A 19,178-nucleotide genomic window follows, 5' to 3' on the forward strand; every position below is an offset into this window, starting at 1 on the left:
TTTATTGACATATTCCAATGACCTAAACTATAGCAAAATTGTTAAGAAAAATTTTGAAGTGCTATTCTTTCTAAATACCATTTAGTTTAATTTTTTAACTAAATTTTCTTAGCAAATTCTCTTTATAAAAATTTTCTTAAATTTTTTTAATTAAAATGCATTTCAAATACATTTTTGTTATGTGTGAAGTCTAAAAATTACAAGAATTCTGCAAGAGTAAAATAAATACTTTTGATTACTTGTAACCTTCTTCTCTCATTAGTGTAGACTAATGGAACTTAAAAAAGAGAATTCAGAATGAAAAATATGTCATTTTTAGAATAAATATTTTTCACGTAATATCTAACGAACTTTTTTTCTACAAAATAATTGGTTAATGAAAAAGCATTCAAATTTCAATTTTTGAAAGCATATTCTCATCAACATTAATATTAAATTTAGCACAAAGCAACCAATCCCAAGTTAAACATTCCATGATATAAAATTTCAAAAAGAATTGAATGGAGCATAAGTTCTTTCTTATGTCAATAATATCTATGTTTGTCAGGTTACATCTCATCCCTATATCGTCCCTAGTATACATTCTAAAGACAGTATTGCATTCATTTATTTATATGTAGAAACCATGGTCATTGTGAAACTGTCATACAGATAATTATCTTCAAAACAATTATTTATAGTATTTTTTTTCATAGTCTTATAATGTCAATATACTTTGTGTGGAAAGTTTGTGCCCAGTGAAGGTTCTGGAGCAGAATGGCTAAGATCAGAGGCTCTGTCAGAATTAAGCTTAGTGAGAATGTTACAGATCTCACAAAGATGTTGTGAAATTTGCTGACATAACTGTGGAAAGTGACTAGAACAGTGTTGACACCTAGTAAGAGCTCACTAAGTGAGTACATCTGGTTGAGCAAGTTGAAATCAAGGGAGAGATACTGTCGCTCATGTTAATCTTGTAATATTTTATCATTTCCTATTTATGATATAGGAAAAGTTCAATTGTTCTTACAGTTTTTCAGGATTGCACTGTGTATGAATCAGTAGTCGGTAATATAGTCATTCTCACATTTAGTCTTCTATGCTTCTTTCGAATTAAATTGAAAGAGTCTGCTTCTTAAAATTGTGTCCTGTACTTTTTATGTTATTTTTCAGATTTAATGAAGTTATCAGAAAAAAGGAAAAAAAAATCTCATTCATATAAATTTGTCATTGTGTTCGTAGCAAAGAGGCACCCAGTATCTTTCAATTCATTGCAGCATTATTTCTTCAAGGGACACTTTTTTTTTTTTTGAAGTTCTTGATTCCTTTCTAAAAGGTTTGAATCACTGAAGTTGTCAAATTAAGTTTCAGATTTCTCCTTTGCCTTCAGTCCCTACCCAAGAACCAGCTTCCCCTCTTGGGCATGGATTATGTTTGGGTAAGAAGGAAGACTGTCCAGATTGATAAAGCAATACCCCTGGGAAAAGATGATTAACATGTATAAAGGGATTTCCCTGCAGTATAAATACCAGCATGCGCTCTCTTGGCTCTTCAGAGCCTCCCTGATGTATATATGCAGGTAGTGAGATTTGAAACGGCCCTTTGAGATGGTAATATAATAAAACTGATTTGCAGAGTGGCACCTCTTCTCCATTTTCTATTCTTTTGTGGGAATGAGTTGCCAAACTTTTACTTCGACTGATACCTTTATACCTCTGAATTCTGAGTCTTCTGCAACTCTGCCTCTGATAATGCATCCGAGTGCTGCGGAGTGCCTACCCGTCTCCAACCACGCCACCAACGTGATGTCCACAGGTACCAACTTCAATAACGGTCTACATGCGGCTGCGCCTTAAGATGTCAGGATAGGTGCTTTGAATCCTGTTAGTTTAGAATCTCATTTTTTTAAAAATTTTAATGTGTATTAAGTTAAATATTCAAGATATTAAATAAGCCAAAATGCCTAAGAAAATATTCAGGAAATATTAGTAAGGGTAGTAATTTCAAGTATTCTTGGCTTTATTATAAAGATCTGTCTTCTGTATAAGTAAACAGTGAGTCTGAAAACCATTTCTATGGAAACATGTATGGATAAAGAGTAAAACTAAAGAAATAGTGTAAAATAATTTAAAAGGTGATTTTTTTTTTCATCTTAGAGATTTATTTGGTTTTTAGATTACAGTTATTACCATGTCTAAAAAATGCGGTACATCTCATAGTAAACACAACTGAATGATTCCTAATACCAACAGCAGTGGGTTTCAGAGAATAAAATAATTAGATGTTTAAATACACTTGACTCAAATGGTAAAGAATCTGCCTACAATGCAGGAGACCCAGGTCTGATCCCTGGGTCAGGAAGATCCCATGGGGACGGGAATGGCAACCCACTCCACTATTCTTGCCTGGAGAAGTCCAAGGACAGGGGAGCCTGGCAGGTTACAGTTCCTGGGGTCCCAAAGAGTCGGACACAATTGAACGACTAACACTTTCACTTTAAATACACTTAACTTCTTTAGAATAATAAAAACTCAGAAATCAAAGCTAGAGGCAATATAATATTTAGAACCCATGAACTGATTTGAATTTTTTCAAAATTTAGTTCTGAAGAGATTTCAACCTTTAACCATGTTTTTATATTTTCTTATATAACTTTCTTAGATGAAAATTAAACTTAATTCAAATATATCGTCTCAAACACAGCCAAGCAAATAAGTACGTTTTGTTAATGGGTCCACTTTTTATTCAGTAAAAAAGGGATTTGATTAATAAACAAAGTCTTGGGTAAATGTCTGTTTAATAGCACTTTTCACTTGTAAAGGAATCTAAATATGAACTAAATTTTATAAATTTAAAAAATCAAATTTGAGTTGATACATTTATACGCCAATTTAAAATATTTTAGCTTTATATTTTGTTATAATTAAGCAGCTTTGAAAGTTATATGTAAGTTTGGTATTAATCTTCAACAGGATTTTCAAGTATCTGAAGATCATATATCTAGATTTTGGGAAAATTATTAATGTAGAGATGCTTTTTATCTACTGAAGAGTCTCAGAATTTAATTAAACATGTACTGATGCAAATATCCTCAAACATAGTTTTAAAAAATGTAGAAAAGTATTTTTATGAAGAGGTGTGATATAAGTAAATTTAAACAATTATCACATATTGTTGTATTGTTCAGTCGCTAAGTCATGTCCAACTCTTTGCAACCCCATGGAATGCAGCATGCCAGATCTCCCTGTCCTTCTGTATCTCCTGGAGTCTGCCCATACAATTATCACATAGCTAATTGTATATTTTAAATAATGGACATTTAAATAGATTGAGAATGAGAAGGATAATGCATTGTTTGCATAATATACTGTGTGTGAATGGTATTTGGCTAGAATAAAAATTGGAATTGAGGTTAAAATTAAGCAGGTTTAAGCTCAAAACCCTATTTATTTTAAAATAAATAAAATTAAAAGTAAATAAATAATGTATCTAGTAAATTAGCTTGTCGTTTATACAACTTCCCCAAATCAGCAAAACAAAAGGAATTTAAACCTTGGAAGTAAAAAAATTCATAATTAGTAAAAATGTCCTAAAGGGCTATTGTTGTTGTTTTAAATGGCAATAGCATTGATCTTATAATTTCTCCATCAAATTGTAATCATATATATCTAATTGTCTAGGTATCGAATTAGAAATGATTATAATGAGAGGAGCAGTTGGACATTCCATGAGTTTCATGTTTGTTTAATTTTGGAATGCATAGAAATCATTATAACACAAAATGACTTCAGTCCTATCTATGTGTCACTTATAAAATGAAAATTTATACAGATACTTTAAAATATTAAAAATGAGTTATAGTTAGAAAAAATGTTTTACTTTATGTCTTTAATTGATAGACTATATATTTTCAAAAAGGATTATAAATCTCTTCTAATATCTCATATTATTCAAAAAGATACAGTTATATTTTTGAAAATCCACCACTCTATTCAGGATATAATGAGAAAAAGCAGAAAATAAGATACATAAGAAAACATTGATTAGTGATTTTATTGTTAGTAGTTCACTGTGATCCATGTTTAAAGCTTGATAAAAGTTAAGTAATTCAAATTTAATTTCAAAGTACACCTTAATTCAATGAGACTTGTAGCTATTTATAAATGAAGTTAAGTTATATGCTGGATTCAACCTTTATAAACCTCTAGTTACTCAATCGGAGAAGGCAATGGCACCCCACTCCAGTACTCTTGCCTGGAAAATCCCATGGATGGAGGAGCCTGGTAGGCTACAGTCCATGGGGTCGCTAAGAGTCGGACACGACTGAGAGACTTCACTTTCACTTTTCCCTTTCATGCACTGGAGAAGAAAATGGCAACCCACTCCAGTATTCTTGCCTGGAGAATCCTAGGAATGGTGGAGCCTGGTGAGCTGCCGTCCATGGGGTCGCCCAGAGTCGGACACGACTGAAGCGACTTAGCAGCAGCAGCAGCAGCAGCAGTTACTCAGTGATCAATGAACTTATTTTTTGACCAGCTTTATCAAGAGAATTGTTCAATTAATTGTGTGCATGCAGAAAATCTACAAGCTCATGGTTTCAATACCAGCCTAAATACATTGTACATTATCACAGAGTTTTTGTAAGCCTCTGAATTTAATGGAATTTTATGATCATACCCAATAAAAGGCTAGTGGCTCTGCCACTTCCTCTTTGATGGAAGAAATTTGTTAAGTGAATAAGCAGAAGTAAAAGTAAAGACACATGAAGAGTTGATTTCTGTATTCATTGCTCCATAAAAAGACAATTTTATAGTACCATGTTATATGAGAATGTTAAGAGACTATCCACTGGTCAGTTCTTTGCAATGTCTATACTGGGTGAAACCTGCAAGAATTCTGCAGCCTCCAGTTGCATGCATGTGCTCAGTCACTCACTCATGTCCGACACTTGGCAACCTCATGGACTGTAGCCCACCAAGGTTAAAACTGGTCAGTCACGCCAACCCAGAGCACTGGATATAATTAATGAAGGCTCTAGTCCACTGTGATGATTCATGAACTCGTTACTTGAGAAAAACTTCAACCTCTAGTTTTAGCGTACTCATCAGAGAACTGCCCCCAAATGAGAACAAATTATTGGCATATAACTTTAAGAATAGCATAAATGTGTACTTTTGAAATGAAACGAACGTGTCTTGAATCCTCATACATTTCCTTACCAGTCCCGTCTATTTTGTCTTTGATCCAAACTCCTAAATGTTTGTGCACATGTTTCATGGTGACAACATTGGGAAACACAGCAACAGGACTTCATTATTCTGTTCCTTCCTGTCATTATGGAAACCAGTCATCGACCTATGGTGTGATGGCAGGTAAGAAAAATTGTCTTTACATGTAATACTGAGTTTGGGGATGCTTGGGTGCATTTTCTGGGTCGAAGGGAATCTTGACCAGAGTGTATTATGAAATTCAGATCTCCTAACCTTGGAAATTGCTGCTAAATCCACCACTTACTACAATGGTCCCTGATCTGTGACGCCTTCAGAGATCATAATAGTTATACCCAAACACCGCTGTTCTCCACAAGCCTGAAATGAACTGCTATGCTCCTTAACTCTTGTGTTTGCTTTGTATGATTTTCATTCTAATTCTCTATTGCCAAATTGCTAATTGCCACTTGTTTATGCCATTGGTGGGCTTGCCTCCAGTAATAATAAGATAGCTGCTAGCCTTATGTAACTATTTAAATTTAAAAGTAAATTAACTAAAATAAGGTCAGATTTAAAATTCCTTAGTTGCCAACAGTGAGCAAGTCAGCAAAATCTTTAAATGACCACTTCATTGCCCGCCTCCATACCAACAGGGTTAACGATTATGAGGTACGGAACTTAGTAATCATCATTTCCCTTGAGATTTTGGCTGTTCCTTCAGTTCCTGAATTTAAAATGAAACAGGAAAGTGCTTAATAATCTTTTGTGGCTACCAAAGCAGATAGACTAACTTATAGAGCATTTTCCTCATCACAGTATTTCTTTTGGCCATTTGGTCTGTAAAGATAAATAAGACATTGAAGGCTAAGAGAGATTTGCAGCTGCTTTAGCAATAGTTGAATCTTTGGCAGCCCTGTCTGAGATGCTCTGAGTCTTGGATAAGATTGAAATAATATAAGTTACATACTTATTTACCTCTGGATAAAGAAAGCATCACTAGATCAAGATAAACTATCTTGTTTGTTGACACTTAAATGAAGACATTGTTAGCAAATTTCTTAAGGAAAAGAAAATCTGACCTAAGAGATCCACTCATCACAAAATTTATGACTTAATTTTAGACTATGGCTATATAGTAATTTTTTGTGCACAGAAATTATTTAGGTATCCCTTAATCTTTTATATTTATTTCTGCAGCAAGACATAATTTCAGTGACAATAAACTACTAATGTTCTATGTGAAAAATATAAATGTGTGTGTGTGTGCATGCTTGTGTGATAGCTGTTATCTAGAGTAGGTAATTGAAAAAATCAAACATAGATTTATGCCTATAAATTTGAAATTAAATTGAACAAAGAATTTAGTTCACCAAACTTTAATTTCTAAAACTTTCTCAGATTAACACTAAATAAAACATTAAAACTTTAAAATAATATATTCCAGAACAAATTAGCTTTTCCTACATTCTGTTAGAAAGCATTCTGAATAAACTCATCTCCTCACCTTTATGATGAAGTGGAAACTGATGTTCTTAATGGTTACCTTTAAATCCTAATGTTTCTCTTCAATAATTAAAAAATAAAGAAAGTCATATTTTTCTTCCTCTGTGAAAATGGACCATTTGTGATTCGTGTATTTAGCTGTTAATCAGTACCCATGGTTAATGAGAGGATCTCTCATTGAAGATGAACTACTTTCATTATAAAAATAGTAGAACAATGTGCATTTAACCACTAGAGGTGCCAGCCAAATGCTTTCTGTGGCCTCCACCACACTTGGATTACAGAGACAAGAAATGATGAGCTCATAGACATGTGCTGCTCTTTCTTGGAGGAGAGAGTCCTTGCTGTTCTTTCACAGTAATTCCCAGGAACTCGGGTGCAACTTAAGTCACCTCTGCACCCAGCAAGGGGCAGCAATGAGTGGAGGTTAGCACTCAGACCAAACACTATGAGGTGGTTTTTACTACTACCTCCCTCCCACCAGATCTAGGTAGAAGCTGCTGAGTCCACAGCTGGCCTGAGAAATATGACATTCTTCCTGTTTCCAGGATTGCAGATAACAAGCCCAGGTTCACACTGAGAGTCCACAGGCAACTCAGGTTGTGCTGGTCCAAGTTTCCTCAGCAGACCCTCAGCAAACTCTCATCTTCATTAAAAGTTAAAAAGGAGAGGTCTTTGGAAAAACCTTTTAAAATGATTAAAAGCCTGGGTTGGTGATAATAACGAAAAAAAAATGGATGTTCTAAGCTTTGGAGTTATCGCTGTAGTTTTAAACCAAAATTACATATATTTTGTTGCTGAAAGAGAAATTCACCATGGCAAGCATAGAGATTATATTTGAATATTTTTGAGAGAGCGATCTTTAAAATGTGATGTGCTTTGTTACAATGTCACTATTTTGACATATATTAAGTATCAGCCTTTGCATCACGGCGGATTAAATCTCAGAGAATCTGAACCTTTCTGCTGTCATCCCCAGAGAAGCTACACAAATTGAGTTATAAAACACAGGGATTCAGAAGTATTCAGGAATTCAGAAAAGGTTTAAAATACACAAGAGAAACCTGGTAATGTCATTTGAATTTTCTGAGAAGTCTCAAGGCGTTCATCAAATCAGCCACTTCCACACAATCCACAGAAGCGTCTAATCACCAACAATGAAGGTTCATTGTCACATACTCCATATAAAAGTGAAGCTGCAGAAAGAGCAATATTTCAAAGGATGTGAAATTGCTTTATTTGAATATGGTTATTTTATCCCTATACTCTGATGCTTACATTTAGTCTGAGCATTTCATTAAATTAATAACCCACTGGAAAGCAAGAGCTACAGCTCATATTTTAAGCTAAGGTTGGTAGGAAGGATTCTAATCAGATGAATCCTCTGTGCCTCATAGTCCAGGTGTGGGAATATCAAAGAGAATGATTGGTGGGGTGAAATGAATTAGCCACACCAGGAACTAATTATAAAGCTCATTCAACTTAGCATTTCAAAGTGCTAGTCTCTTCATATCCAAGTTGTGATGGGTACCATACATAGCTCTGTCGGAGTTGAGTTGTGGCAGCTTCCTACCAACTCAGCCTGGTTTTCTCCTCCATCTTCTCTTCAGATACATTCATAGTTAAATCTCTTTTTCTGTCTCTTCTTTCCTAAGTACTTAAATAATTCAACAGCCTACAGGATGGATACTAGGAAACAGGGAATTACAAATACTATTCAAAAATCTCTTCTAGATAAACACAAGAGAAAACTAATTACAAAAAACTTTCAAATTCTGATTTCTGGGTATACAAGGTGGTGTCTGTTCTCATTTGTAAAGCTGGGTGAAAGTTGGAAAACAAACTTAATGAGCTATGTACCTTGTCCACTGTCCTGTGTAAACTGGGCAAATCAGCTACATAGTAATGATTGCTAAACCCAGCAAGGTTATGTGTTGTAATGGCCACCAAAGATGTGCAGTAAGAGTCCTTGATTAAAAATTGATCTTAAGAGGAAAGCAAAGTAGCTGATGTTGGAAAATTATTCAAGGAGATGAATGCTCTTTTTTATGAGATGTGGATAATAAGAATAAAAGATGAGTATAGCTGAAAAGTGTTTTTTCCACCTGGGCTAGGACAAAAGGTAACAGAAATATGTTTCACATGTACATAGAAAAAGAGTCTACTTTGGAGGCCATCTCTTCATTCTTAAGTTGTCTTTTTTCTATTTCCTTTTTTTCTTTTTTGTTTTATTTAGTTTCATTTTTGCCTCACTTATTCTGGATGTGTTGACACTAAGGGAAGAAGTAATTCTGACCATCTTTTGCCTCTGGATTATGAAAGGCGCCTGCAGTAGCATGGACACTGTATTTTCCTTAAATTATGTAGCATCTGTTACAACTTCACAACTCAAAAGCAACCACAGGCAATCTGCAAACAAATGGCCATGGCTGTGCTCCAAATCAACCTAATTTACAGAAGTAGGCAGAAGACCTGTTTACATGTGGATAGGATGTAGCAATGCACAAAAGAGAAAAAAATATCGTGATTCAAATTTATGATTTGTTTCACATTGTCATGCATGAACGTAAAAAAAGAAAATAAATGGAAATATTCAAATGAACTTTGCTGTGCATGTCTACAGCATGGTGGGGGTATTTTACTATGTCCTTCTACTTCCCCTGTCTGTTCTTTTAAAGCGTCCAGCCCACAACCTCAGAGATGTTGTCAGTTAGCCCCTGGCTGAACCACATGCTGCAGAAAAGCAGTCTGCCCCATATCACAGGACCTTGAATCAGGTGCCTGTAAGGCAAGCTGGACCTCAGCTTCCCATCATATGCTTTAAAAGACTTAACCTCTGTTCCTCTCCCTCCTCTGCCATCCAGAAGTCCATGCAGAGCAGTTCAGAGAGGCTATGGTGGATTAATCTGCAGGGTGAAAATCCATCTTGGACTGTAAAGAATGTACAAACCCTTCCAAGCTATTTAGGTGTGTACTGTTCTAGGCTTCTAGACAACTTTGCTTTATCAATGTTTTGGAAATTGTTCATGAAACTTCTGCGGCACACAACTCACTGCATCTTTTCTCTCCGTGCTCAAATCCCAACATCTTAATATTCCAGGCTTTAGAAAAACCTTTTAAAATACCTTGTCACATATACCATACCAATCATTCTCCATTTTCCCCCAAATATAGGATCATATAATAGAAATCAGTTTGCCTGACTGTGCTTGTGACTGTCCCAAATTTCTGTTTAACATTAGTTTCAGGAAAACTGTGTCCCTGCGGATAATCGTGGATACTTTCAGTTAATGAAAAATAACACAGCACACATTGTGTTTTCCTTTCTCCTCTGGATGCCAAACTTTTGAACATGGTATTTCTTGTGTACTCTTTATGGGCTCACGTTCAAATTTATTTTCTAAATGCCCATTTCTCCAGAGTATTTATAATGTATACACTAGCTTTATATTTTTCCATAAATAGAAGTGGCACACTTCCAATATTTTAGTAAGTATTTATAATACTTTTGTTTGAAAGCATTTGTTTAATGTAGCCAAATATATTTAAGATGCAGAAATCTTTGAGTCATTTGATTTCCCTGAGTACAGATTACCTGAAAAATGAACTGATTATTTTGGTGTGGCTTATTGCGATGTTCACTGGGCTTCACTTCTAGTTTCAATTGTATAGTGAATTCATCTTAGCATCCAAGGAAAGTTGTTTGTTTTTATATAAACTTTAAATTGTGGATAAAAAAATACACATCTTTTCTCTGAAAATAAAGCAAAAGTCCTTAGATAAATATTAAGTAAATGTTAACATAAAGGTCATAAATTTTTTTATATATTAGTCTTTTACTTAACTAGTAGAAATCTAAAACTAATATTAGGCCAAAAATGAGCTCTGAATGTAATAAACATTTTAAAAATTGAATTTTGTAATAAATTAAAAATTGATAAAATTGCTTTTTAAAATTTTATCTGGTCTATTCAACGTACCACCCACTAAAGCAAAAAGTGGATGATTAACAAAAAAAAACTGGATAGTTTTGATTTTTTAAAGTAATATGAATTGCTTTAGACAGAAACAGTTTCTTTTGTACATTTTTTATATCCATGAAACAGCTAAACTTATTTTATAATATTTTGCTTAATTTCTCATTTGTATGTATTTTGCTTCAGAAAAATAATAGTCTACTGGATAGGGGTACACTTCAAAATTATATTTTCTCATATAAATAATATGAGCCAATAATTTACTGACTTACAATATTCTTTGCTCATTACATATTGATATATTAATGTAAGATTTATATATTCTGGCAAAATACACTATTACTTATGTCTGATTTGTGACTGTATTTATAGAGAAATTATAAATAGCATAAAACTGATGTATTTTTTAGTAAGTTTCTAAGAATGATTACTGCCTATATCATATAGTCATTTATATTTAATTTATACTCATAAGAAAAATGATTAATTATTGAATATTTTATTTATATCAAAATGTCTTGGTTATACCCATGTCATTTAATATAAAGTGAAATCCCTACAAATAAAAATGTAATATATGCTAAAGAAAAGAGAAATAAAATGTGTGGGAATTTAGCTTATACCATCCTGTCAACCATAGTCCCTGATTGAGAGAGTCTCTTCTTTCCAAACGAAGAGTGAAATCTAGAAGCAATTAAACAATTAAATCATGTAATTTTTTGAGATTTCTCATGTAACTAACTCAGTGGATTCAGTGTTTCATCATTTATGAGGGATTATGTATCATATCTAGAATTGCACCCTTCCTTGACACTTACTTTTGCTTCTTAAATAGTAATCAAGAAATGATTCCATCATATGTTTTGCAAGAATCTTGTTGCTGACTTTCTGATAGATCTTTAAAAGTTACTTTTTGTCAACATCCATCGTTACCACTGAATCTATTTAAACCTTATTAATGTATTTTGTGTTCTCATAATTTTCTTTTTACCTGCCTTTACTAAATTAAGCATTAACTGATACAACATTGGATTGCTTAATGCTGTAAAATCAATTTTTCAATGCTATGAAAGTTTCCCAGCATAGCACTTAACAAACACCTTGATTATAATTAAGAAAATAGAGATCAAAATATACATTCTGGTAGAGTTGAACCTCAGATTCACAAGAACAGATGAATAGATTTTTGTTTGTTTGTTTTTGGGGAGCCATGCTGAATTCCATAATCAGGAATCAAACCCAAGCCCCCTGCTGGAAGGATGAAGTCTTAACCACTGTACCCCTAGGGAAGTCCCTAGATGTCTTTTAAGAGAAAAACAATGATGGAAAACCCACACTTCTTTGAAATTTGCTTATTTCTGTTTTAATTATTTGCAAGTCCCTGGTTCTTTGCTTTCGTTTTGCATTATCTTTGTTTTCACTGCTCCCAGGAAGGTGGAAAAAAATCGATCGCATTTATACTAAGCCACACTGACTTCTACTTCAGAAAACTGAATGTCAGGTAACCTTTGAAAACTGAGACTTACTGTCACAGAATAACTTGATGGGCCAAAATTTTCCATGTATCAAAATGAGGGATAATTACAAATGGTTCTTTTCTTGTTGTTACAGGGAGCTTAACCCCTTGTCTTTATAAGTTTCCTGATCACACGTTGAGTCATGGTTTTCCTCCCATGCATCAGCCTCTCCTTTCAGAGGACCCCACTGCCGCTGATTTCAAGCAGGAGCTCAGGCGGAAAAGCAAATTGGTTGAAGAGCCAATAGACATGGATTCTCCAGAAATCCGAGAACTTGAAAAGTTTGCCAATGAGTTTAAAGTGAGAAGAATTAAGCTAGGTAGGTGCTTGTTAACAGCTGTGGGACACACAATCTGTTCTGCAAAGTCTTACTCTATTACTGTTTTAGTCTCACACTCTGCTCAGAAGTCCAACAGTTCTCATTCTACATCTCTACTGTAGATGTAAGTTACTTGAATTATGAAAACCTACAGAAACCTTCATTTCCTTGTAAATTCTTAGCAGCCAAAATACATAGATTTCTAAATTAATGGTCTCTTTTTCAAATATAAGTTTAGAAATACCTTTGTTTTATTTGAATAAATACCTTTGTGTGCTTCAAAGGCTAAAACGATGTGGGAATTTTATCCCTCTGCTTATCCTTCCTGTTTATCAATGTTATTAGTTTCTGAGTATCCTTCTATTTTATGCGTATTCATATAAGCAAATACATGTATTTCTTCATATAGACGTTTTTCATTTGACTATTTTGGAGAGCTTTCAGTATTAGTTTTTTAGAGAGCTCTTCTTTTTAATGCATCTCTCAATTCCATTTTATGAATATATTACCAGTCTCCTAGTGGTGGAATTTAGATGGTCTTCAATCGTATGTTACTGAAGACAATGATGCAATGATTAACTTCATAAATAGCATTTTGCACCTATAAAAATATATGTGTAGGCAAAGTGTTAAAAGCAAAATTGCTTGATTGAAGAGTATGTGTATTTGTAATTTCAGTAGATGTCAAATTGGTCTCTATGTAAGTTCTAACAAATTTTATTGCCACCATGAGTATCTCCTTTGCCATTCTTCAGAATATGAATTCTGTTAAGGGGGAAGTTTTTTGTTTTTGTTTATTTCCTTTTTCTTTCTCCTTAATGGCATATCCTCAGCACTTGGAACAGTGACTGACATGTAGAATAAAAAATAATTGTTGAAGGGAAAAGATGCTATTAATCTTTTGGACCTTTGCAAATCAGTTAGGTGAAGGTAATAGTTTCATTTTAAATTTCCCTTATGAGTGAAGAGTGAAAGAAGTTCTTTCATGTGTTGGACAGTCATTTGTAATTCCTTTTCTGTGAGCTATCTGTTCATAGCCTTTGCTCACTTTCTAGGGTGAAGTGTTTTTAATGTAAATAATCTAATAATTAACCTTGATTTAAATGGATGAAATATATTTTTAATGGATTGAACTGATAGTACAAACTTCTGCATTTGTGGACTGAGCCATTGGTAACTTTTAATGATATCAATCGATGGGCATCATATGTAATCATTTTATGCATACAGGTATATAGCCTTGGGCCCTGAATTAATATGTAGTTACCATTTGTCATAAACACAGCAGTAGGCATCTTTATAACATTCATTTTCAATTTGCTTTTTATATTACTGTGAATGCTTCAAATTCTACATTGATGACATTTATCAACTTATATTCTGAGAATGTTTGAGACAATCTATGAAAACTTTTTGCCTGGAGACAGAAACATTACCAAATGATATAATAAATGCTTGGTGATATACATAAAATGTTGTGTGACCAAAGTCTCATAATAAGTATGCTTTTAGGGAAAGTAAACACAGTTCTTAGTTTTATTTGGTAACTTCAGCATGTTGAATTTTTCACTCTTACAGTTGAGATAAAAATATTTGTGATATATCACCATATATTTTACATATTATATTTTAATATCTATATATTTTGAGCATATTTCAACAGATGTCTAATAATAATGATTAGAGAGAATTTTTAAATGTCTTCTAAAGTGTGTATGAAGGATTGCCTGGTAGAACAGCTGGTAAAGAATCCACCTGCAATGCAGGAGACCCCAGTTTGATTCCTGGGTCAGGAAGATCCGTTGGAGAAGGGATAGGCTACCCATTCCAGTATTCTTTGGCTTCCCAGTGGCTCAGCTGGTAAAGAATCTGCCTGCAATGTGGGAGATCTGGATTCAGTCCCTGGGTTGGGAAGATCCCCTGAAGAAGGGAACAGCTACCCACTCTGGTATTGTGGCCTGGAGAATTCCATGGACTGTATAGTCCATGTGGTTGCAAAGAATGGTCTGGCTACACTTACACTAGGTTACAAAAATGATTCATGTATAATTACTACAGTATATAGCACAGTGGCAAAAAAAAAATCTGGATACATTAAAAAGAATCATTTCACTACTTTACACCTATGCCACATTGTCTAGAAACTTTTCTTATATATTTTTGCAAAGTGTGTATGACACATTTATCATATTTGGCTGATTATGAATGGCAGATGTTCCTATATGAATTCTTTTGACTTCTAAAATATTAACTTATTAACTAGAAGGGATTTTTAAAAATACTAGACAATTCTACACTAAATAACTTTACTGTTATTCTAAATTGCCAACAAATAGATGGTTAAAAGCAATATTTAATAGTTGACAAAGATACATACACAAATTTGTACAATAGTGGACCAAAATCAGTGTTTCTTGCAAAACTGAAGCTGATGGCCTTTGTTGTTCTTTCACAGGATACACCCAAACAAATGTTGGGGAAGCTCTGGCAGCTGTGCATGGCTCTGAATTCAGTCAAACAACTATCTGCCGATTTGAAAACCTGCAGCTCAGCTTCAAAAATGCATGCAAACTAAAAGCAATATTATCCAAATGGCTGGAGGAAGCCGAGCAAGTAGGAGGTACAAAAGCTGTGTTTCTGGAAACAGTGATGTTTTAACCTAAAAACAATGGTTCCCCTCGGTTGGATTTGTGCTAAAGCGAGAGGTTTGAAGTATGGTTTGATTTTTCTCTTTGACATGAAAAATAAGTATCTTGCTTCATCACACTAAAAAGAAAAGCAAGGCCAGTGAAAGTGTAGAAATAAATTTATTGAGAAGGTAAATAGAGAATAAAATATATAGGGAAAATTTCTAGACAATGTGGCATAGGTGTAAAGTGGTGAAATGATTCTTTTTAATGTATCCAGATTTTTTTTCTGCTGTGCTATATACTGTAGTAATTATACATGAATCATTTTTATAACCTAAAATAAGTGTAGCCAGACCATTCATACACACCGTTCTTTCTAGTGAATAACAAGCAATTGCTAGATGAACAATTTAATGTGATAAAACTATCTACTTTTATTAATGTCAAGGTTGGCTAAAGAGCAAGGTTTGATAGCATTTACAGCAACTGTTTCAACAAAGATAGGGTATGGTTTAAAGACAACTGTTAATATTTATAAAGTTAATATTTTTCTGTGTTAACATTTTAATCTAGGGCTTGTAATCTAAAATGATGTGGACTGCAAAAATTTAAAACAAAAATGTATGGTAATTTTATTTGGTATTGTTTTATAAAGAAACTTTAAATTCAAATCTAATAGTTAAAAAAAACTGCTTTGTTTTTGTAATTATTCATTGTTTTCGCATCACAGCTTTATACAATGAGAAAGTTGGTGCAAATGAAAGAAAAAGGAAACGGAGAACAACTATCAGGTACACTTTTGAGATAGTAAAAGTTAGTGGAGAAGAAAATGATATTTTACAAATGGAATGAGCATTTGAGTATAATATAGGTTCAATATAATATAAAAATGAGTAGAGCTAATTGAGAAAATAAGATAGGTGAAAAAGCACAACATTCAATAAATTACTGCTGAGAAACAGCTGGAAATTTAAAATTTGATGGAAAAATATGTATTGTTTGATTCAAGAACAGTTTGCTCTGCAAGTTTTGGATAAAACAGAAGCTATACAATCACAGCTAAAAAGAATGACTGTTTCTACTGTCCTTTTAGACATAAGTCTTGCTCCGGAAATATGTTATCTATGTTATTACAAACAACAAAACTGGTCACCAGTATTTTAGTTGCTTCAAGTTCAAAGTGACTTGTAGCATTTCAAGCCAGATTGTTCATTTATATTTTTGTAGTTTCGTGAGGCTCCTGGAGGAATTGCTAAAATACAGGTTTTGTTTTGGTTGGTTAGTTGTACACTAAACATTTCAATAACCTGAGTTCTGGGGGACATTTAGAAATGCATACAGAATTATTTTCTTCTCAGTAAGTCAGTGCCCTCTTGTGGCAGAAAGTGGATAAACACTGTCTGGGTTCCCCTCCTTAATTTCTTCCTGTGACTCTGGTAAAAGTAGCCTACATGAGACAAGCATCTAAATGTTCAAAAAGCTTCACATTTATTATTGTTGAAGAGCTTTGAAGGTGTTTTCAGAGTCTTTAATTTCCTTTTTACGTTAATGTTAATACAAATATTTAGGAAATTTAACCTAACTTGATTTCGGTGTGCCTAAACCATCATCTCCCCTCTTCTCTCCTGCCAACTCCCCGCCTCCCAGTATTGCTGCTAAAGACGCCCTGGAGAGACACTTTGGAGAACAGAATAAGCCTTCCTCTCAGGAGATCCTGCGGATGGCTGAAGAACTGAACCTGGAGAAAGAAGTGGTGAGGGTTTGGTTTTGTAACCGAAGGCAGAGAGAAAAACGGGTGAAAACAAGCCTGAATCAGAGTTTATTTTCTATTTCTAAGGAGCATCTTGAATGCAGATAGGATCTCCTATTGTGTAATAGCAAGTTTTTCTATTTTTCATTCCTTTCTCTTCTCCAGCCAAAATAGAAATTAGTTATTTGGTTAGCTTCAAAAAACATATCAGTAATTTTTGCAGAAGTGTTTCTTTTCTACCTTAAAAATAAATACAATTTAAATTATGTTGATGAATTATTCTCAGAAGGCACATTGTACATTTTAAGCCAAAGACTAATAGGATTAAAACAATGATTCTGTCCCTCTCACTATATCTTTCCCTCTGTCTCTCCCTAACACACACACACACACACACACACACACGAGTATGCACATGTGGTCTTTTAGTTTAAAGATTCTTTTCCCAAAGGCTGTATATTTGCTTTTTAATATTTTAGTCAGTTATGTCACATAAAGAATATCACCAGAGAAGATTCAATTAGAAAATTCCTTAACTGATGCCCTGCTTGTCATCAGCTTTAATAGTTTGCTTGAACTAAAAGTTTTGCCCTTAAGAACCAGAGGTGCCTTAGAATTTTATTATTGAATTTAGGAATAAATCTTAATCAGAAGTGACACCTTTGAAGTAACAATTAGGGCACAGAGCCCAAAGAAGTGTTTCAAAAGAAATTTGTAGAAATATTAATTTATGACCTTTTTATTCTTCCCAGACATTAGCTTTTTTGATGTTTAGCTATGGAAAGTATCTTTATGGATTCTTAAGCCCCACACTACTGTTTCTATAAGCTATAAAAGTACAAGGAAGATGTCTGGCTTACTTGCTATTTCTCCAGTGCCTGGGAAAGCCTTTGCTCACAGAAGAAAGAAATCTTTGTTAAATGAATAAGGGAGTGTACTCTTAACAGTGGCTACAAACTCGAAGAGAGTCAAATTTTATACCATAGCTCATTTATGAAATCTCACAACCTAGAAAATCATCTGGGGTCCCATCAGAAAAGAGGATCATTTTTGGTTTAATTGGTCAGAATATGATTTATTGTTAATGAAAAAATTTGCTGTATTGAGCTTTTCAATTCAGAGAGTTGTACCTTAAGGAACATGTATTTAATTAATAAGACTGTGCACCACTGTACAGCATATGGAATATAGCCAATATTATATAGTAACTTTAAATGGAGTATAATCTATAGAAATATTGAATCACTGTTGTACACCTGAAATTAACATAATATTGTAAATCAACTATACTTCAATTTAAAAAAAGAATGCACTTCTTTAAAACTTGTAAGTAGAAGCAAACTGTAATGTGTTACCACTATCAAATAGTGACTTTGTTTTGCATTTTGAATGTCAATCTGCTGGCAATGTTTATCTAACTTATTTTATATAACAAAAAATTGGAACAGTTAGACTAAATTTCATTATTTAGAATGCTTACTAAATAAACTATACTGTCCTGCCTCTTGCTTTTTGTAATATCAATAAAGACTAAGGATTATGCAGATCATAATCTATGTAGATTATATATATATGTGCACACATAATCAACATCAATTGGATAGCTGGAAACATTGATATGTTATTGAAAGCAAACAAAAAAAATCAGTTTTCAGTGGCCTGATAATCCATGCTTAAGTACACATCTAGCACCCAGGAAGTGTTAAATACTATACAAATACTATACAGATACATACATATATACATATATATACATTTATATTTATGTATAGTATGTATATATATATATATATATATATATATATATACACACACAAAGACTTGAGAGTAAATTCCAAATTATTCAGCTATGTGGATTTATAAGTACTTTTCTCTTAATAATTCATTTACTTAAAACATACATTAGTTGGGGAAGTGATTCATTAGTTTGTAAAAGGTGGAGCAAAATGTACATACAGACAGACACTTCTAAAAATACATGTATGCAATGCGGTTAAACTTGCAAATAAAAGCAAATGTAATGCATTATAAATCTAGAATAGTCACTCTTTGCACTATTGCAAATATGAAACCTCTGGGAATGTTTAATCTGACTCTATATAGCAAAAACATGCACGGATATGTGCCTCAGTCATCATTACAGATATAAATTTAGATTATAATCAGACATTCTTCTATAAGGTCATTCTTTTCAACTTTAGATACAGTTAGCATTGGAAACCAGTTTTTTTCCCTAAAAAATATTTTGAGGCAATATTTAACATTGGAATAGCAATCTCTTATTTACTATTTA

General features: G+C 33.4%; 1 protein-coding gene across 2 annotated transcripts; it reads left to right on the top strand.

The window, feature by feature from the left end:
• The first annotated feature begins 1,652 nt into the window (after positions 1-1,652).
• POU1F1 (POU class 1 homeobox 1) lies at positions 1,653-18,437 on the top strand. 2 transcript variants are annotated; one of them, XM_081573595.1, is made up of 6 exons: positions 1,653-1,794; positions 5,202-5,351; positions 12,281-12,505; positions 14,961-15,125; positions 15,866-15,926; positions 16,783-18,437. In XM_081573595.1, the coding sequence occupies exons 1-6, from the start codon at positions 1,653-1,655 to the stop codon at positions 16,991-16,993; spliced, it is 954 nt and encodes a 317-aa protein (XP_081429721.1). In that variant the 3' UTR covers positions 16,994-18,437. The 2 variants fall into 2 exon arrangements, with proteins under 2 accessions (XP_081429721.1, XP_081429722.1); XM_081573596.1 differs by having other exon boundaries at positions 5,280-5,351.
• Positions 18,438-19,178: the final 741 nt, after the last annotated feature.

Source organism: Giraffa tippelskirchi, chromosome 2 (assembly GCF_054371585.1).
Source record: "Giraffa tippelskirchi isolate mGirTip1 chromosome 2, T2T-mGirTip1v1.2.pri, whole genome shotgun sequence".
NCBI lineage: Eukaryota > Metazoa > Chordata > Mammalia > Artiodactyla > Giraffidae > Giraffa > Giraffa tippelskirchi.